The 18,641-nt window shown below is 43.8% G+C and overlaps 2 protein-coding genes across 2 annotated transcripts in view; both read right to left on the reverse strand.

Annotated features, from left to right (window-relative positions):
- Positions 1-18,641, reverse strand: part of LOC141148554 (uncharacterized) — a 456,462-nt gene that overhangs the window by 268,061 nt on the left and 169,760 nt on the right. The gene's annotated exons all lie outside the window — the stretch shown is intronic.
- The window catches only part of LOC141148555 (uncharacterized), a 54,790-nt gene that overhangs the window by 20,525 nt on the left and 15,624 nt on the right, over positions 1-18,641 (reverse strand). The window contains exon 3 of the mRNA XM_073636106.1: positions 5,393-5,485. Coding sequence (XP_073492207.1) covers positions 5,393-5,485 — 93 coding nt within the window. The remainder of the gene's footprint in view (positions 1-5,392; positions 5,486-18,641) is intronic.

The raw sequence follows: 18,641 nt of genomic DNA on the forward strand, positions 1-18,641 counted from the left end.
AATACATGTGAGTAGGTAAAATGATTGGATTTAATTAATAGTCAAGTCCATGATTTTGATGCATACAGTACCAATAAAGTAGTATAAATACAGACATAATCGCATGAATTGATATAAACGCATATTTAGCAGTAACAATCGAGGAAACTCAGTAGTGTAAACAAATCAATGGACATACATATATGCAATTCATAACAGAAGTACATGAATTAAAATCGCCAATCAAAATCACAAAATCGCATGAAATGAGAAAACTCAATAAAAAATTGATAAATGTCAGGGATATGATTTAGGCTTGATAGGGCATCCTTAGTTTGCGAACCCGACGCGTTTCTTGGCTTCTTGCCAGTCATCAGGGGTGGGATGCATAATTTAACTGAGGAAAACAAAAGAATATCATAAATATTGATACATGTGGAACCTCCGGCCAATAGAGAAAATCGTATCAGAAATGTCCAAATTGTCTACTTTGAATGGAAAAGCTACTTACAAAAATAGCCCAAAAGTCAAGAGGGGTCACCAGCAATGGGATCTGTTAGGGTGTGAGATATAACCGTCTCAACCGGGGTTGAGGCAGGGCACCGACCATCCTTCCAAAGTAATTGGAGGGTGGGCCAGGAGAGACCACAGCCGACTGATTCCTGAGCCCTCAGTATGTTGGTCAATGAGTTGTAAATGGGAAAATCTGCAGAAAATTGAAAAAAATTGAAAAAAATATGGTGTGTCAAAGGAAGTAAAACTGGAGTAGAAAGTGTTGGATGAATGAAATGACTGAAAGAAATATGTGCTTGGTGCATATAAAAAAGTAAATGTGTAAAAAATAGGATAATAAGGGGAAATAAAATGGATGCATGAAAGTGCACATGAACACAAACTGACACCATGCAGTAATCAGAAAAAAAAAAACCTGCTTGGTGTCAGTTTGTGACGGGGGGGGGGGGTGATTTGGGGGGGATCGGGGGTGTAATGTGTGCCTGGCATGTTCTACTGTGTGTGTGTGTGTTGTGCACTCACATTACAGTCTTCTCTCCTCGGCGCCGGAACGGAAAATACCGAGCCGAGGAGAGATGACATCATTTCCTCTGCCTCTGTGTACAATACAGAGGCAGGGAAATGATCCCATTGGCTGGGAGCGATCGCAAGGGGGGGCCACGAATGGATGGCCTCCCCCTCACCACCGATCGCCGGGGGAGATTTGCCGACTGCCGCAGGCACCAGGGGGGGTCCGATCGGGCCCCCACCCGCCGGCAGGCAAGGACGTACCTGTAAGCCCTTTTGCCTGCCCGTGCCACTCTGAGGACGTATATGTTCGTGCAGCGGTCGGCAACTGGTTAAACTCTCCCTAAAACATCAATGATGTTCTTCATTTTTTGCTGAACATCATTGATGCTTTTCACGATGTTTTCCAAGTCCCTATTACACCCCATGATCTCCCCGATCAGGATCTGGGCACTTTCACTGGTGAAAGGATCTGGATCCACAGCATCACAATCCCCTAAAAAGATAGAAACAAAAAAACACCATGTATTATAAATATGGCGGCATCCATCTCTTACCTGAGCCTGTGGTCGCAGACAATTACCTGTTGTGGTGACTATTTCCACCACGTCTTCCTCCTACTGCTCTGCTGGTCTTCAGTGGATTTCCCTTTCTTCCAGAGGTGGGGGGTCTGTGGTCTCCTCGGATGAGGGGTGTCCTCCGAGTCTTTTATCCCCTATGTACAAAAAAATAGGTATACTTAGCACACAGATATTTGATGGCAGAAATAGGAATATGAAACATTGTTTAGAAGTGGGGTACAATTGTCTGTTTTGGCAGAGTTCCAAGATGTGGCATTTTTCTTGTCCTTTGTCAAGCTTGAATACTTACCTGTCTTGTACAAGCTTCACAGATAGAGACACCCCTATAGTATACACTGGAGCACCTGTGTGCCCCCCCTAATAAAAAGGGTGTTCTTGTGCCCCACACTAGTGCTCCAGTGTCCAGATGTGTAAACTGCTGCTGAGTGTCCTCTCCTTACACAGAATGTAGTTGGCATTTCATTCTAGTAACAACCCCATCTACACAACCCAATTCTTTTCACACAAGTAGGCCCTAAAAAATGCTGGCGAATGCATATGGCCAAACTATGTTTGATACGAACGAATAATGTGCCCATGAACATGAAAGTTGCCTTTTGAAACTGGATAACAGTTAATAAAAGCACATGGAGCAGCACGAATGTAATAAACATAAAGAATAGGAACACAGCACAACTACTTACTTTTTGCAGCACTTTCCGGATCTTTCTGTACTGCTCGTGCTCTCTTAATTTCAGGTCCGACCACCGCTTCCTGAGCTGATCCTTGGATCGTTGTACCCCGAAATTCCGGTGCAGACTCCTGACCACTTTCGCCATGATCTTGGCCTTTCGGACATTGGGGTTGGGGTAAGGTCCATACTTCCCGTCATAGTCGGCCCTCTTCAGTATGTCCACCATCTCCAACATCTCCCCAAAGGACATATTTGATGCCTTAAATCATCTCTTCCGGAATCGGGATGTTTCTGGCTCCGGGCTTTCCTCCTCCTCGTTGCTGTAATTAGCACGCACCTGCTCAGACTCCGCCATGTGCTCTTCCCCACTGCGCAGAAGGAGAAGGGGCGGGGAAGAGACTAGAAAGAACTTCAGGGGTAGGCGGAGTTACACGCATGCGCAGTGTCTATAAAGCGTAACACACGTGCGTAGTACGTACGATCTGTGAGCGGAGGAAGGAGTATCGGAGGCGCTGATCGTGAAAATGAAGGTAAGATCTAAACTTGGGCCTATATTGCTTCTAAATTGAGGCCTATATTGTAACTATATTAGGAGAGTTTCACCTGACATTAGGGTTTGTCTTGTCTTGTGTATTGCAGAGAAAATGGATGGCTTCAATGACCACAATTTCCTCCCCCTATTCATAGACAAATACAGGGAGCTGCCCTGTCTGTGGCAGGTGAGACATCCACATTACAATAATAAACAAAAGAGGCAGGCAGCGCTGGAGAAACTGCTGGAGTTGGTAAAGCCGGTGGTCCCCACAGCAACCATCCCTTATTTAAAAAACAAAATTGGTGGCCTGAGGAGCACTTATCTTAGGGAGCGCAAGAAGGTCACAGATTCCCAGAGATCCGGAGCTGCAGCAGATGACATTTATGTCCCCAGACTGTGGTACTATGAGAGACTGCGATTTCTGTCAGACCAGACTGGAGTCAGGGAATCCCTCTCTACTCTTCCTTTCACCCTATCTTCCACCCCAGCTGAGGCTTCCGATGTCCAACCTGGGACTTCCAGCCAGGAAGAAGTGGAGGAGCCCAGCTGGAGTCAGGTATAGCATTCTTCTACAGATTTCTGGTCACTAAATAAATGGTGTTTACTAGATGTTATTATTGATCACTAATTGCTGATTTCATAAAGTGTTTTACATATCACTAGACAGTAGGACAGTAGTGGGCACAAAAAATTCGGACAAGAAAGAAAAATGCTGGGCTCAGAATGATAGTATGTTATATTTGATAACATTCAATTAGCAATGAGATGAAAATTGTGTGTGATTGATGAAGAAAAAACTAAAACTATGTCCCTTTTTCATACACAGGAAGACCTCAGCCAGGAGGAGGCTGTGGAATGTGGCAGCCAGGAGGAGGCGGCGGTTAGTGGCAGCCAGGAGGAGGCGGGGCTAAGTGTCAGCCAGGAGAAGCCTGGGACAAGTCGAAGCCTGACCGAATCGCAGGTTCCTCCCCTCCGCCTTCCATACAAAAGAGCGAGGAAGGAGACTCACATGCAGGATTCAGCGCTCAGGCTCATTCAGGAGGCTTCTGCGTCCCTCAGAGCCTTACCCACTTCTGAAGAGGCCTTTGCCTGCATGGCTGCCACCAAACTGCAGGGCATGCAGGAGGGTCAACGCAAGCTATGTGAGGACCTTCTGTATAAAGTCCTAAGGGGGTGAGTGGCAAAATAACACTCAATACCCACCTGAGTGAGTTGGCCCATCCCCCTCCTCCTCCTCTTCCTCCTCCTGCCACAACTCCACTACCACAGCCACAGCATGGAAGGAAGCGTGGAAGGAAGACCAAAGAGTGATGGCCCTGGGTTCAGTCTGGTCTGGCAAAAGATGCAGTCTCTTGTATGACCACAGCCTGGGGTCATGTATGTCATCTGCTGCTTTCCGGATCTCTGGGACTTCTGAAGCAGACTGCACTACCTTAGATAAGGACTCCTCAGGCCACCAATTTTGCTTGAAAATAGTTGATGTGTGCCCTGGGGGCCAAAGGCTTCATCAATTTCAGCTGTTTCTCCAGCTTTGCCTCCCTCTTTGTTTAGTTGTGAGCCCTTAATAAAGGAATTTTTGTTTCAATTATACTCGCCTATGTGTGTTTTCCTTCAAAAATGACAGTTTGTTTGTGAGGAGGCAGGTACATTTCAAAAATACAATGTGAAATTAACAAGAGAAACCAACACCAAGCAACCTCCTTGAGATTAAATAATACAAGATAGCAATGGTGTTGTGGTAACTTGACACACAAAACACACACAAAAATATTATGGAGTAAAACACCAAAAAAAACAAAAAACATCAGCCTTGGAAGAAATACAAACACAAAAAAAAATGCCTTGACCAAAAAAAAAAATAAATATTTAAAAACCAACAAAAAAAAAAATTGGTCAGATGTGACAAATCTAAATATATTGAGGGAATCACAATAAATAATAAAGAAAGAAGTTTGTGAGAAGTCTGTGTGAATATGAGCAGCAAAACTACTTCATTCTTCTCACATTATAAAGAAGAAGAGAGTGCGCTGTATTAAACTATTTCAAACATTGCAGCCTGACGAAAGTGCTGTATCCATTCCGAACGCTAATTTTACCAGACCGAGCTGTTCCGTCTCGGAATTTCTTCTGAGCATGCGTGGCACTTTGTGCGTCGGAACTGGCCACACACGGTCGGAATTGACGCGATTGGATTTTGTTGCTGGAAAATTTTATAGCCTGCTATCAAACTTTGTGTGTCGGAAAATCCGATGGAAAAAGTCAGATGGAGCCCACACACGTTTGGAATGTCCGACAACGCGCTCCGATCGGACATTTTCCATCGGAAAATCTGACCGTGTGTACGGGGCATTAGCCTGAAAAAAGAAGAAAACTAATACACACAAAACATCTAATGATGGGTAATATATTACATTTTTGTCCTTAGAATTAGATACCATTTAAATTCATGTAAGAGCAACACACTTTAATAAATATATTTCTGGTGTTGCTCAGCCTTGGGGAAATTGGAGTGGAATGGAAGGTGCACTTAAAAATACTAAACTGGTCAAAAATAGGACCTCAACTAAAACCATTGGGTGAATTCAATAAAACTTTCCAACGTACCTTCACCCTGAGCTGCTACTTCAGAGTTAGACATTTCTCTCTGGGCAGTCTCCTCTTGTTTTTCTGTGACATCCTCAAATGTATCTGTTGTACCTACAAAAGAAATGATATTATTAATTGTACAGTGTGTGTGACACATCAAAAGTCTATGATTTAAAGCAGTGGTTCTCAACCCTGTCCTCAAGTACTCAACAGGCCATGTTTGCAGGTTTTCCTTGATCTTGCACAGGTGCTTTAACCACTTGCTGACCGTCTCACGCCAATATACGTCGGCAGAATGGCACGGGCAGGCAGAATCACGTACCCATGACTGGGAGCGATCAGAGGTGAGGGGGAGACCATCCGTTCGTGGCCCCCCCCCTCGCGATCGCTCACAGCCAATCAGCATCTTCCTCTGCTGCTGTATGCTAAACAGCAGCAAAGGAAATGATGTCATCTCTCCTCGGCTCGGTATTTTCCGTTCCGGCGCCGAGGAGAGAAGACATCACTGTGAGTGTAAAACACAAACACACTCAGTAGAACATGCCAGGCATACGTTACACCCCCCTTTACCCCCCCGATCGCCCCCCGATTACCCCCCAATCACCCCTCCCCCCCCCCCCCGTCACACTGACACCAAGCAGTTTTTTTTTTTTTTTTCTGATTACTGCATGGTGTCAGTTTGTGACAGTTACTGTGTTAGGGCAGTTAGCATTAGCCCCCTTTAGGTCTAGGATACCCCCCTAACCCCCCCTAATAAAGTTTTAACCCCTTGATCACCCCCCATCACCAGTGTCCCTAAGCGATCATTTTTCTGATCGCTGTATTAGTGTCACTGGTGACGCTAGTTAGGGAGCTAAATATTTAGGTTCGCCGTCAGCGTTTTATAGCGACAGGGACTAATCTAATAAATTCACACAGAAAAAACGTCCTTATTCATGATGAAATCTGTGACAGTAAAGTGCAGTTGGAGTGCCTGGTGACTCAAAATCTCATGCAGCTTCGTGTGCAAACACTACAGTGGGTAGTGGCCCCTTACCTCAAAGTAATGGGGCAACAGCATATGACCAAACAGGTTCTTTATCTCTTCCACCTAGGGGCTCCTGCGCATTCCTCACCGTCCTGGGGTAAGGTTCCCTCAGATGTGATGCAGGAAGGTATTTATGAATAAAGTAGAGTAGAAAAGAACCCAATAGTGTAATTACGTTTTCATAGGTAACTTGTTTATTAGGCAAAGAAACAGGTACTCACATTGGCAATTAAATGATACAATGTTTGTATCCGACGAGCGGCGAGCTCGTAACCTTCTCTCAGTGTGTCCAGCCTATCCCGTCCCTACGCGTGACGTCACACCACACGTGACTTCTTCAGGGGAAGAAGTCACTGTGGTGTGACGTCACGCGTAGAGATAAAGAAGAGAGAAAGAGATAAAGAACCTGTTTGGTCATATGCTGTTGCCCCATTACTTTGAGGTAAGGGGCCACTACCCACTGTAGTGTTTGCACACGAAGCTGCATGAGATTTTGAGTCACCAGGCACTCCAACTGCCACATGCGCATGTTAGCACTTTACTGTCACAGATTTCATCATGAATAAGGACATTTTTTCTGTGTGAATTTTTTTTTATGCATCATAATTTTTGGGACATTCACTAATATTTCATAATTATATAGTTTGGAGTTTTTTTTGGTTTCTTTTTTTGCACATTTGCACTTTATACGGAATGTTTGTTGTCTAACACCACAAGCCAATGTGTGATGTAGTTATTTATGTTGCACAGTGTTTTGCACAATGCACTTTGCCAATTTTGGATTGTTAATTATTTAGTACAATTCACGCCGCACTTTATTTAAAATTGTTTTTTTGTCACTTATGCTGAACCAGTCACTGATATGGTCATCTATGGTGAACTAGTTATTGATATGATGATTTAAGTTTTTTATACACATGATATTTTGTTTACACCCACATTTTTTATTAATTTATTTTTGTTTAGTGAGATACATCACTTGTAAGAATACGTCACTGGCTTTCCAGACTATTTATACACACTGTAGTGAACTATAATATGACCTATTTTTAAACCACCAGAGGTTTATATACAGGATTAGCGCTGCACCATCTATCCATATAATATCTATTTAGGTCAGGTGTTTACCCTAATAGGTGCATGCAGCTGTTCCACCCCTAGCCATCTCCATATTCGATAGCGCAGGAATATCTCTACTAAACAATTATCTAATAAATGTTTTAACCCCTTGATTGCCCCCTAGTTAACCCTTTCACCACTGATCACCGTATAACTGTTACGGGTGACGCTGGTTAGTTTGTTTATTTTTTATGGTGTCAGGGCACCCGCCGTTTATTACCGAATAAAAGTTTAGCCCCCTGATCGCCCGGCGGTGATATGCTTTGCCCCAGCGTCAGATTAGCGCCAGTACCGCTAACACCCACGCACGCAGCATACGCCTCCCTTAGTGGTATAGTATCTGTACGGATCAATATCTGATCCGATCAGATCTATACTAGCGTCCCCAGCAGTTTAGGGATCCCAAAAACGCAGTGTTAGCGGGATCAGCCCAGATACCTGCTAGCACCTGCGTTTTGCCCCTCCGCCCAGCCCACCCAAGTGCAGTATCGATCGATCACTGTCACTTACAAAACACTAAACGCATAACTGCAGCGTTCGCAGAGTCAGGCCTGATCCCTGCGATCGCTAACAGTTTTTTTTTTGGTAGCGTTTTGGTGAACTGGCAAGCACCAGTGGCCTAGTACACCCCGGTCGTAGTCAAACCAGCACTACAGTAATACTTGGTGACGTGGCGAGTCCCATAAGTGCAGTTCAAGCTGGTGAGGTGGCAAGCACAAGTTGTGTCCCGCTGCCACCAAGAAGAAGACAAACACAGGCCCGTTGTGCCCATAATGCCCTTCCTGCTGCATTCGCCAATCCTAATTGGGAACCCACCACTTCTGCAGCGCCCGTACTTCCCCCATTCACATCCCCAACCAAATGCAGTCGGCTGCATGAGAGGCATTTTCTTTATGTCCTCCCGAGTACCTCTACCCAACGAACCCCCCCAAAAAAGATGTTGTGTCTGCAGCAAGCACGGATATAGACGTGACACCCGCTATTATTGTCCCTTCTGTCGTGACATTTCTGGTCTTTGCATTGGTGAATGTTTTGAACGCTACCATTCACTAGTTGAGTATTAGCATAGGGTACAGCATTGCACAGACTAGGCAAACTTTCACAGGGTCTCCCAAGATGCCATCGCATTTTGAGAGACCCGAACCTGGAACTGGTTACAGTTATAAAAGTTAGTTACAAAAAAAAGTGTAAAAAAAAAAAAACACAAACAAAAATATAAAATAAAAAAAAAATAGTTGTCGTTTTATTTTTCTCTCTCTCTCTCTCTATTCTCTCTCTATTGTTCTGCTCTTTTTTACTGTATTCTATTCTGCAATGTTTTATTGTTATTATGTTTTATCATGTTTGCTTTTCAGGTATGCAATTTTTTATACTTTACAGTTTACTGTGCTTTATTGTTAACCATTTTTTTGTCTTCAGGTACGCCATTCACGACTTTGAGTGGTTATACCAGAATGATGCCTGCAGGTTTAGGTATAATCTTGGTATCATTCTTTTCAGCCAGTGGTCGGCTTTCATGTAAAAGCAATCCTGACGGCTAATTAGCCTCTAGACTGCTTTTACAAGCAGTGGGAGGGAATGCCCCCCTCCCCTACCGTCTTCTGTGTTTTTCTCTGGCTCTCCTGTCTCAACAGGGAACCTGAGAATGCAGCCGGTGATTCAGCCAGCTGACCATAGAGCTGATCAGAGACCAGAGTGGCTCCAAACATCTCTATGGCCTAAGAAACTGGAAGCTACGAGCATTGTATGATTTAGATTTCGCCGGATGTAAACAGCGCTATTGGGAAATTGAGGAAGCATTTTATCACACCGATCTTGGTGTGGTCAGATGCTTTGAGGGCAGAGGAGAAATCTAGGGTCTAATAGACCCCAATTTTTTCAAAAAAGAGTACCTGTCATTACCTATTGCTATCATAGGGGATATTTACATTCCCTGAGATAACAATAAAAATTATTTTAAAAAAAATGAAAGGAACAGTTTAAAAATAAGATAAAAAAGCAAAAAAATAATAAAGAAAAAAAAAAAAAAAAAAAAAAGCACCCCTGTTGCCCCCCTGTTCTCGCGCTAAGGCAAAACAGCAAACAGCAATTGCACCATGCATGCAAGGTATCACCGCGAAGGTCAGATCGAGGGCAGTAATTTTTGCAGTAGACCTCCTCTGTAAATCTAAAGTGGTAACCTGTAAAGGCTTTTAAAGGCTTTTAAAAATGTAATTATTTAGTTGCCACTGCACGTTTGTGCGCAATTTTAAAGCATGTCATGTTTGGTATCCATGTACTCGGCCTAAGATCATCTTTTTTATTTCATCAAACATTTGGTCAATATAGTGTGTTTTAGTGCATTAAAATTTAAAAAAAGTGTCTTTTTTCCCCAAAAAATGCTTTTGAAAAATTGCTGCGCAAATACTGTGTGAAAAAAAAAAATGAAACACCCACCATTTTAATATGTAGGGCATTTGCTTTAAAAAATATATATAATGTTTGGGGTGTTCAAAGTAATTTTCTTGCAAAAAAAAATAATTTTTTCATGTAAACAAAAAGTGTCAGAAAGGGCTTTGTCTTCAAGTGGTTAGAAGAGTGGGTGATGTGTGACATAAGCTTCTAAATGTTGTGCATAAAATGCCAGGACAGTTCAAACCCCCCCCCAAATGACCCCATTTTGGAAAGTAGACACCCCAAGCTATTTGCTGAGAGGCATGTCGAGTCCATGGAATATTTTATATTGTGACACAAGTTGTGGGAAAGAGACAAATTTTTTTTTTTTTTTTGCACAAAGTTGTCACTAAATGATATATTGCTCAAACATGCCATGAGAATATGTGAAATTACACCCCAAAATACATTTTGTTGCTTCTCCTGAGTACGGGGATACCACATGTGTGAGACATTTTTTGGAGCCTAGCCGCGTACAGGACCCCGAAAACCAAGCTCCGCCTTCAGGCTTTCTAAGGGCGTAAATTTTTAAATTCACTCTTCACTGCCTATAACAGTTTCGGAGGCCATGGAATGCCCAGGTGGCACAACCCCCCCCCCCCCCCCCCAAATGACCCCATTTTGGAAAGTAGACACTCCAAGCTTCTTGCTGAGAGGTATAGTGAGTATTTTGCAGACCTCACTTTTTGTCACAAAGTTTTGAAAATTGAAAAAAGAAAAAAATATTTTTTTTTCTTGTCTTTCTTCATTTTCAAAAACAAATGCCTCTCAGCAAATAGCTTGGGGTGTCTACTTTCCAAAATGGGGTCATTTGGGGGGGTTTGTGCCACCTGGGCATTCCATGGCCTCCGAAACTGTGATAGGCAGTGAAGAGTGAAATCAAAAATTTACACCCTTAGAAATCCTGAAGGCAGTGATTGGTTTTCGGGGCCCCGTACGTGGCTAGGCTCCTAAAAAGTCCCACACATGTGGTATCCCCATACTCAGGAGAAGCAGCTAAATGTATTTTGGGGTGCAATTGCACATATGCCCATGGCCTGTGTGAGCAATATATCATTTAGTGACAACTTTATGCAAAAAAAAAAAAATTGTCACTTTCCCGCATTTTGTGTCAAAATATAAAATATTCCATGGACTCAATATGCCTCAAAGCAAATAGCTTGGGGTGTCTACTTTCCAAAATGGGGTCATTGGGGGGGGGGGGGTTTATGCCATCTGGGCATTTTATGGCCTTCAAAACTGTGATAGGTAGTGAGGAGTAAAATCAAAAATTTACGCCCTTAGAAATCCTAAAGGCAGTGATTGGTTTTCGGGGCCCCGTACGCGGCTAGGCTCCCAAAAAGTCCCACACATGTGGTGTCCCCATACTCAGGAGAAGCAGCTAAATGCATTTTGGGGTGCAATTCCACATATGCCCATGGCCTGTGTGAGCAATGTATCATTTAGTGACAACGTTTTGTAAATTTTTTTTTTTTGTCATTATTCAATCACTTGGGACAAAAAAATGAATATTCAATGGGCTCAACATGCCTCTCAGCAATTTCCTTGGGGTGTCTACTTTCCAAAATGGGGTCATTTGTGGGGGTTTTGTACTGCCCTGCCATTTTAGCATCTCAAGAAATGACATAGGCAGTCATAAACTAAAAGCTGTGTAAATTCCAGAAAATGTACCCTAGTTTGTAGACGCTATAACTTTTGCGCAAACCAATAAAATATACGCTTATTGACATTTTTTTTTACCAAAGACATGTGGCCGAATACATTTTGGACTAAATATTGTTTTTTTTCAAAATTTTTGGTATTTTTCCGTTTATAGCGCAAAAAATAAAAACCGCAGAGGTGATCAAATACCATCAAAAGAAAGCTCTATTTGTGGGAACAAAAGGACGCAAATTTTGTTTGGGTACAGCGTTGCATGACTGCACAATTAGCAGTTAAAGCGACACAGTGCCAAATTGTGAAAAGTGCTCTGGTCAGGAAGGGGGTAAATCCTTCCGGGGCTGAAGTGGTTAATGTGGAAAATTTCGAACAAAATTCTACTAGTGTATGGTCAGTTTGAAGTGTTTGTATCCATGAAAATCAAATTTATTAAATTGGTTTCTTTGATTATCCTAAGCATGCTTTCCTGACACCAAAATGGCAGCATGCATATGATATAGCTCCACCCCTTTATCTACCCACAGGACCTGTTTAGCTCTATAAAAGTCTGACTGAGAGCTACCTCCCCCATTCTCCTTTTTGTCCTGAAAACATGAACACCTACAGACCGTTACACTCAGGATAAGCTCTTACCTGCCGACTATGTCGCAGTCTGTCTGGGTTCAAGCCTCTCCCAGCACGCAGTCCCACATCACAACAAGGTGGGGAGCCCCTTCTGGTGGTCTTTTGGGGTCGAGGTGTTCTCTAATTAGAGACGACAATCCTCTTGTGGCATGCCTGCTTTGGAGTCCGGATCCAGCAGCTGGGACTGCATGATGTCTTCTCTCCTATGGAACTCTTTCCAGGTCTGTCAATTTCTATAAAACTTTTTTCTTTTTCTTGCTCTCATATCTCTAAAGACCCCATACACACTGTGCAGCTTTTGTTGTCTGATTTGCTTTAGATATGTCGGGACCATGTAGTGCAGGGGCCAGCCTGATTGCATACAAATTGAGGCTCTTAAGGTTTGACCTCATATTGTGTAGTTTTGGTAAATCTGAGGGAAAAAATCTGCAGAGGATTGTTTGATGTGTAGCCAATTTAAAAGTATCCTTTTGTGTGGATGGGCATTGGCTTCACTCCAATTGTATTACTAGGGGAAGTAGGGTTTGCCCAGATTTCTTTAATTTAAATTTCTTTCTCTTTGCCAAAAAGATGGGGGGTATATGTGTATTTTTCCCTCTCTCGCTTCCCTTATTTCTCATTGTTGCCATGCAGTCCCCCTTGCACCTTTCAGTTCTTCCTCCAGCATGAGCCTAACATCACATAACAAAGACCACCGCAATACCAGGTAAGGACCAACTTTGGATAAGTAAGAAGATGCAGGAAAAAGAGTGCGTTCTGCCCTGACGAGCGTGCCCTGATGAGTGTGAGCAGCCCCGGCCGCTCATACTCCCGCTTTAGGATGTCCAGAGGCCCTATGGATCGTCAGGATTTTTCCAGGGCAGAAAGTGACTCCTCCAGTCCTGGCAGACCCCAGTACAAAGGGCGCAAATATATGCTTAAATGAAAGCACACAGCTTCTCCTCCGAGGGCTCAGCGCTCGAAAGGCAAATGTTGGTCGTGTAGAGATGACTCTATGCCAGGAAAGCTACTTTGCAGCAACTGCTTAAGGTAGCTTGCCAGAGACCAGGAGTATGAGAGTCAGCAGGTGTCAACCTTGCTCAAGAAAGTAGTCCGTGACTCCCTGCAGAATTTTCTGGTCGTCTCGGACAACAAGGGACAGAAGCGGACGAACAGAGTGTGGGCCCTGCACCAGATCTGAACCAAGCCATTCAACCCTCTCTAACTAGAGGGGTACCAGGCACTTCAGGGGTGACTCCAGCCCAGTATTACAGCCAACCTTGCAGGCAGAGGGAGAAGATATTGCCTCCTCTTTGGCAGAGGATCCTGAAGGTTCAGGCTTCGATTTTGCGCTGATACTTCCATTCATTAAGGCAGATTCTGCTGTGATTGTCATGTGGGAGAATGTGCCTTTAAAAACATTTTTGCACGCGTAGGGCAGCCAAGTGAATGGGCCACCCCATGTGAGTTGCAACATTGCGTGCAAATCGTTCTTTGAAAAATTGCATAGCGGCAACGAATGTCCCCTCCATGATGATATCAAATGCCTCTGAAAAGTGACCTAAGCTCAGATCGCTTTTCAGTGCAATAGCCTGCTGCATGTGTGAACAAGACGCATTGAATGGACTTAAGAAAGTTGTGCCTCGCAGCAGATGGTGCTTGTAAGCCCGCCGTTGCTTGAACATCTGTAGCAAGCACTATGCGAGTGTGGGTGCAGAACTTGGAGTATGCGATCAAAAAACAGCTGCCAAAATAAAAAATCAGCAAGGCTTTTGTTGAGATAAAACTCTCGGTGGACTTTGTAGGTGAGGCAGCTATAGACCTCATTCAATGGTCCTTCAGAGCCATGCTCAGCTTAGACACAGTCAAAGGAGCGTTGTGGTTAAAACCCTGGGTGGCTGACCCATCCTCAAAGCAGAATTGCTGTAAACTGCCTTTTGATGGGAAGGCGCTGTTTGGCCAAAAACTGGAGACTGCTATCTCCAGGGTTATAGGAGGAAAATTAGGTCTTCTGCCCCAAGATTGAAGGTCCAGATGCCAGTAGATCCAGATGCCATCCAGAGGAGTGCCAAACAGATACCGGGATTTCGGAGCCTTTCACCCATCCAAGGACTCCAGAATGGGTTGGAGGGGTACACAGTCAACCTTCGTAAGATCGCAGAGCTAAGACCCCTGTGGCTCCCTCAGATACCCAGAAGTCCTTTTAATGCCAGGTCTGCACAGGGGTCAGTTGGAGCCAGGCAGCTCAAAGTGACCCAGTTCTGGCAGGACCACTGCCAAAATCCTCAGATTCAGTCCACAGTGGCGCAAGGCCCCCTATTGGCTGTTCAAACGGCAGCCTCCAGAACGACCTCAAGAGGCTTAATTAATTTATCCAGATAGAGAGACTCAAGATGGAGTCTTTCCATACCATAATCCAGGTTATTCAGCCAGGAGACTGGAGGATTTTAGTGGACTTGCAGGATGCCTACCAGCATGTCCCGATCCTTCAGCCATACCAGCAGTTCCTCAGATTTGCGTTGGGGGACAGGCATTACAAGTGTCAGCTGGAGCCTACACAGAATATGGTCTACCTAGGGGACCAATTCAATACTCAGGCGGCCACAGTTTGCCATTTCAGAAACTTCCCAAAATCAGGGAGAAATTTCAACAGGCATTGGCTGCACCAGTGATGTCAGCATCCCAGTGCATGAGTCTTCTCGCGGCGGTGGCTTCATGTATTCCGATGATCCTCTGGGCTCACTGGAAACTCAGAGTTTTCCAACAAGGTTTCCTGATGCAGTGGAAGAGAGTTCGTCTAGCCAAGCCAATCAGGATCACCAGCCGGAGGCGACAGAGTCCCTGGTAGTAGACGAAACTAGAAACGCTAACCAGCATCGTCCATTGGGGCCGCAGCCATAGATAATTTTTGCCACAGATGCCAGCGCAGCAGGGTGTGGCGCCACCTGCAAACAACTTAAGATCCAGGGCAGAGGGGAATTTCCCACTCAGGGCCTAGTTTCCAATATTCTGGAACTTCGAGTAGCATTCATGGCGTTGGCCACCTTGCTGCCTCACATACAGGGTTGCCCAGTCCTGTTACATCTGGACAACAAGGCAGCAGTGTCCTACATACAGCGACAAGGCGGGACGCACAGCCAATCCTTCTTGAGAGAGGTGGAACCGATCATGACATTGGCACAACAATATCTCCCAGATTTGAGGGCCATATATCTTCCAGGCTGTCAGAACTTGGAAATGGATTGCCTATCCAGGCAATTCAAGTATCCCAACGAATGGTCCCTTCACCCCGAAGTGTTCAAACAAATCATTCACGAGTGGGGGGTCAGCAACTGGATCTCTTTCTTCCTCAACCAACTGCAAATTGAGCCGGTTCCTCTCACGCCACCCTCATCCATTGGCAGAGGGGACTGATGCCTTGACCCATCCTTGGGTTGTACAACTGGCCTTTGCCTTCCCTCCAATTTCTCTAATCCTGAAATTCCTGAAGAGATTGTTGGCACAGAGTCTGACAGTCATTGCAATACTACCCTACTGGCCTTGCAGACCATGGTTCTCTCTGACAATGGATCTCGGTATGTGCCGACCGGTCACTCTGCCGGTGACTCCTCTTGTCGCAGACTTTTCATCATACCTACCGGAAAATGTAAAGGGAAAGAGGCCTCAGCCAAAACCATCTTGGCCTGGATAGTAAAAACTTTTCACCGGGCATATAGAGCGGCCGGGAAGGATCTGGAGGTGGTTAGAGCTCACTCAACCAGGGCGATGTCTTCTTCTTGGGCGGCATGGGCAGGAGTGTCTCTGGAGACAGTCTACAAAGCAGCTAGCTGGTCATCATATCATACGTTCTTAAAAATCTACAGGGTGGATCCAGCAGCACTTACTACAGTAGAGTTTGGGAGGAAAATTATCCAAGCTTCTATGTCTATTGTCAAATAAAGACTAAGTTTGCAGCAGTAAACCTTCCCTCTCAAAAGCTCATTATGTATCATATATATGCTGCCATGTTGGCGTCAGAAAAATGGAAAATTGTATCAAATACTTACCGTAATTTTCCTTTTCTGACGCCAATACATGGCAGCATAGAAACCCTCCGGCTTATCTTTGTGCTTTATATGGAGAAAATTGAGTACTGTCCGTGATACTTTTTTTATTTGCACTAACATACAATTTTTCAGGACAAGCTTTCGGGGTATGTCCCCTTCTTCAAGGTCCAAGCAGTACTGATTCACAAATTTTTAAGCAGAATGTTAAAGAAGAAGAAAAAAAAAAAGAGAAAACCAAACACATACAAATCAATGGTAACAAAGATAGCAGCAGAGTTAGTGAGATAAGACAGAGGGAGAGCTAGGGGGGAATGCAGGGGGGGATACTAGTCACAGAGCGGTCGTAAAACTTTAGCATAATGTGTAAGGAAACCAATATCTAAATTCAAGCCATTATTCTTCGTGTCAAAAAGAAGTATCATAATTAGTTCAAACGTTTTCCTTTCCTGGATAGTTCTGAAATTCCCTTTAGAGAACTAAGACATTGAGGTCTTCTATAGTGTGGTCCGATTGTGAGAAATGATGTCCCACAGGTGTGCATAAACTGTCTTCTTTATGTTCTTTGATGGTATGTCTGTGCAAATTCATCCTCGCTTGCAACTTCTGTCCTGTTTCACCAACGTAAGATCCTTTGCTGCACCTTTTGCATTGGATGAGGTACACAACATTACTTGAGGTACAGCTGTAAGATCCCATGATATTGAAGGTCCCATTTGTGTGTGTAACACTTTTGGATAGATTTATCTGATTGCATAGTTTGCAGCGTTTTTTATTGCAGGGTTTGCTACCATTATTTGTGACTTCATAATCAGAGTGAAGTTTCCTGCTGATTAGTTTGTGTCTGAGGTTGGGTGGTTGTCTGAAAGCCAATAATGGGGGTTGTTGGAATATTCCTTTCAGAGTTTCATCCTCTGTTATAATGGGTTGTAAATCTTTGATTATCTTTTTGATCCCTTCAAGTGCTGGGTTGTATGTGGTGACTAGAGGTACTCGGTTATTTGTTTTTTTCTCTGTGTATTGGAGGAGATTTTCTCTTCGGGTTTTCAAGGCTGTGTTTATGCTGTTGTTGATGGTTTTGTCTTTGTAACCTTTCTTATGGAAGGAGTCTGCCAGTGTTCTGAGATGTTTATCTCTGTCTTCTAGGTCTGAACAAATTCGGTGGTATCTGATGGCCTGGCTGTGTATGATGGCCCGTTTGGTGTGTTGGGGGTGAAAACTGGAACTATGAAGATAGCTGCATCGGTCAGTCGGTTTTCTGTATATCGACGTGTGAAGCTTGTCATCCCTGATGTATACTGTAGTGTCCAGGAAGTTGACATGTGTGTTCGAATAGTCCATTTTTAGTTTGATAGATGGGTGAAAAGTGTTGATCAATGAGAAGAATTGGTTTAGATTTTCTTCACCTTCAGTCCATATCATGAATATATCATCAATATAGCGATAATATCTGTATGGCTTTTGTTGTATGCTGTTCAGAAATGTGTCCTCCAGGTCAGCCATAAATAAATTTGCATATTGGGGTGCCATTTTGCTTCCCATAGCAGTACCCATACACTGGAGATAGATGTCATTATTGAAAGTGAAGTAGTTGTGTGTAAGAATGAATTCAATGAGCCGTGTCACATCCTCAGTGTATTTGTGGTCTGGTGAGGATGATAAGAATCTGTGACATGCCGCCAACCCATCCTTGTGAGGGATGTTACTGTACAGAGATTCTACATCCATAGTGACTAGAAGTGTATTAGGTGGTAATTGTTGTATATTGTTAAGCTTGTTCAGAAAATCAGTAGTGTCTTGCAGGAAACTTGCAGTGTTCATGACTAAAGGTTTTAACATGTTTTCTACAAGGCCTGAGATATGTTCGGTAAGTGTATTCATACCTGTTATAATGGGTCTGCCTGGATTTCCTGGCTTGTGGATCTTGGGCAGCATGTAGAAGTCTCCATTTTCTGGATTATCCGGAATCGCATTGATGAGTTCTGAATGTAGGTGGCTTGGTATTGTTGCAATGAGATCTTTTAATTGCGGAGTAAAATCCTGGGTCGGATTATAATCCATTTTTTTGTAGTAAGTAGTATTTGCCAGCTGCCTCTGGCCCTCTTGGAAATATTTGTCTGTATCCATCACAACGACTGCTCCCCCTTTATCTGCTGGTTTGATGGTTATGGCCTGATATTTGCGCAGATCATGTACAGCTCTTTGCTCCAGTGGTGAAAGGTTGTATAATATTTTCTTTTGCTTGGTGGATATCAGGGATGTAACTCGCAGCCTGAAGCTGTCAATATAGGTATCCAGTTTGGGGTTGCGTCCTTGTGGAGGTGTGAAGTTGCTGTTATTTTTTCTTTTGTAACCTCCTATTATCCTAGGATTCCTTTCCTTA

Source organism: Aquarana catesbeiana, linkage group LG06 (assembly GCF_042186555.1).
Source record: "Aquarana catesbeiana isolate 2022-GZ linkage group LG06, ASM4218655v1, whole genome shotgun sequence".
In the NCBI taxonomy this organism is placed as follows: Eukaryota; Metazoa; Chordata; class Amphibia; order Anura; family Ranidae; genus Aquarana; species Aquarana catesbeiana.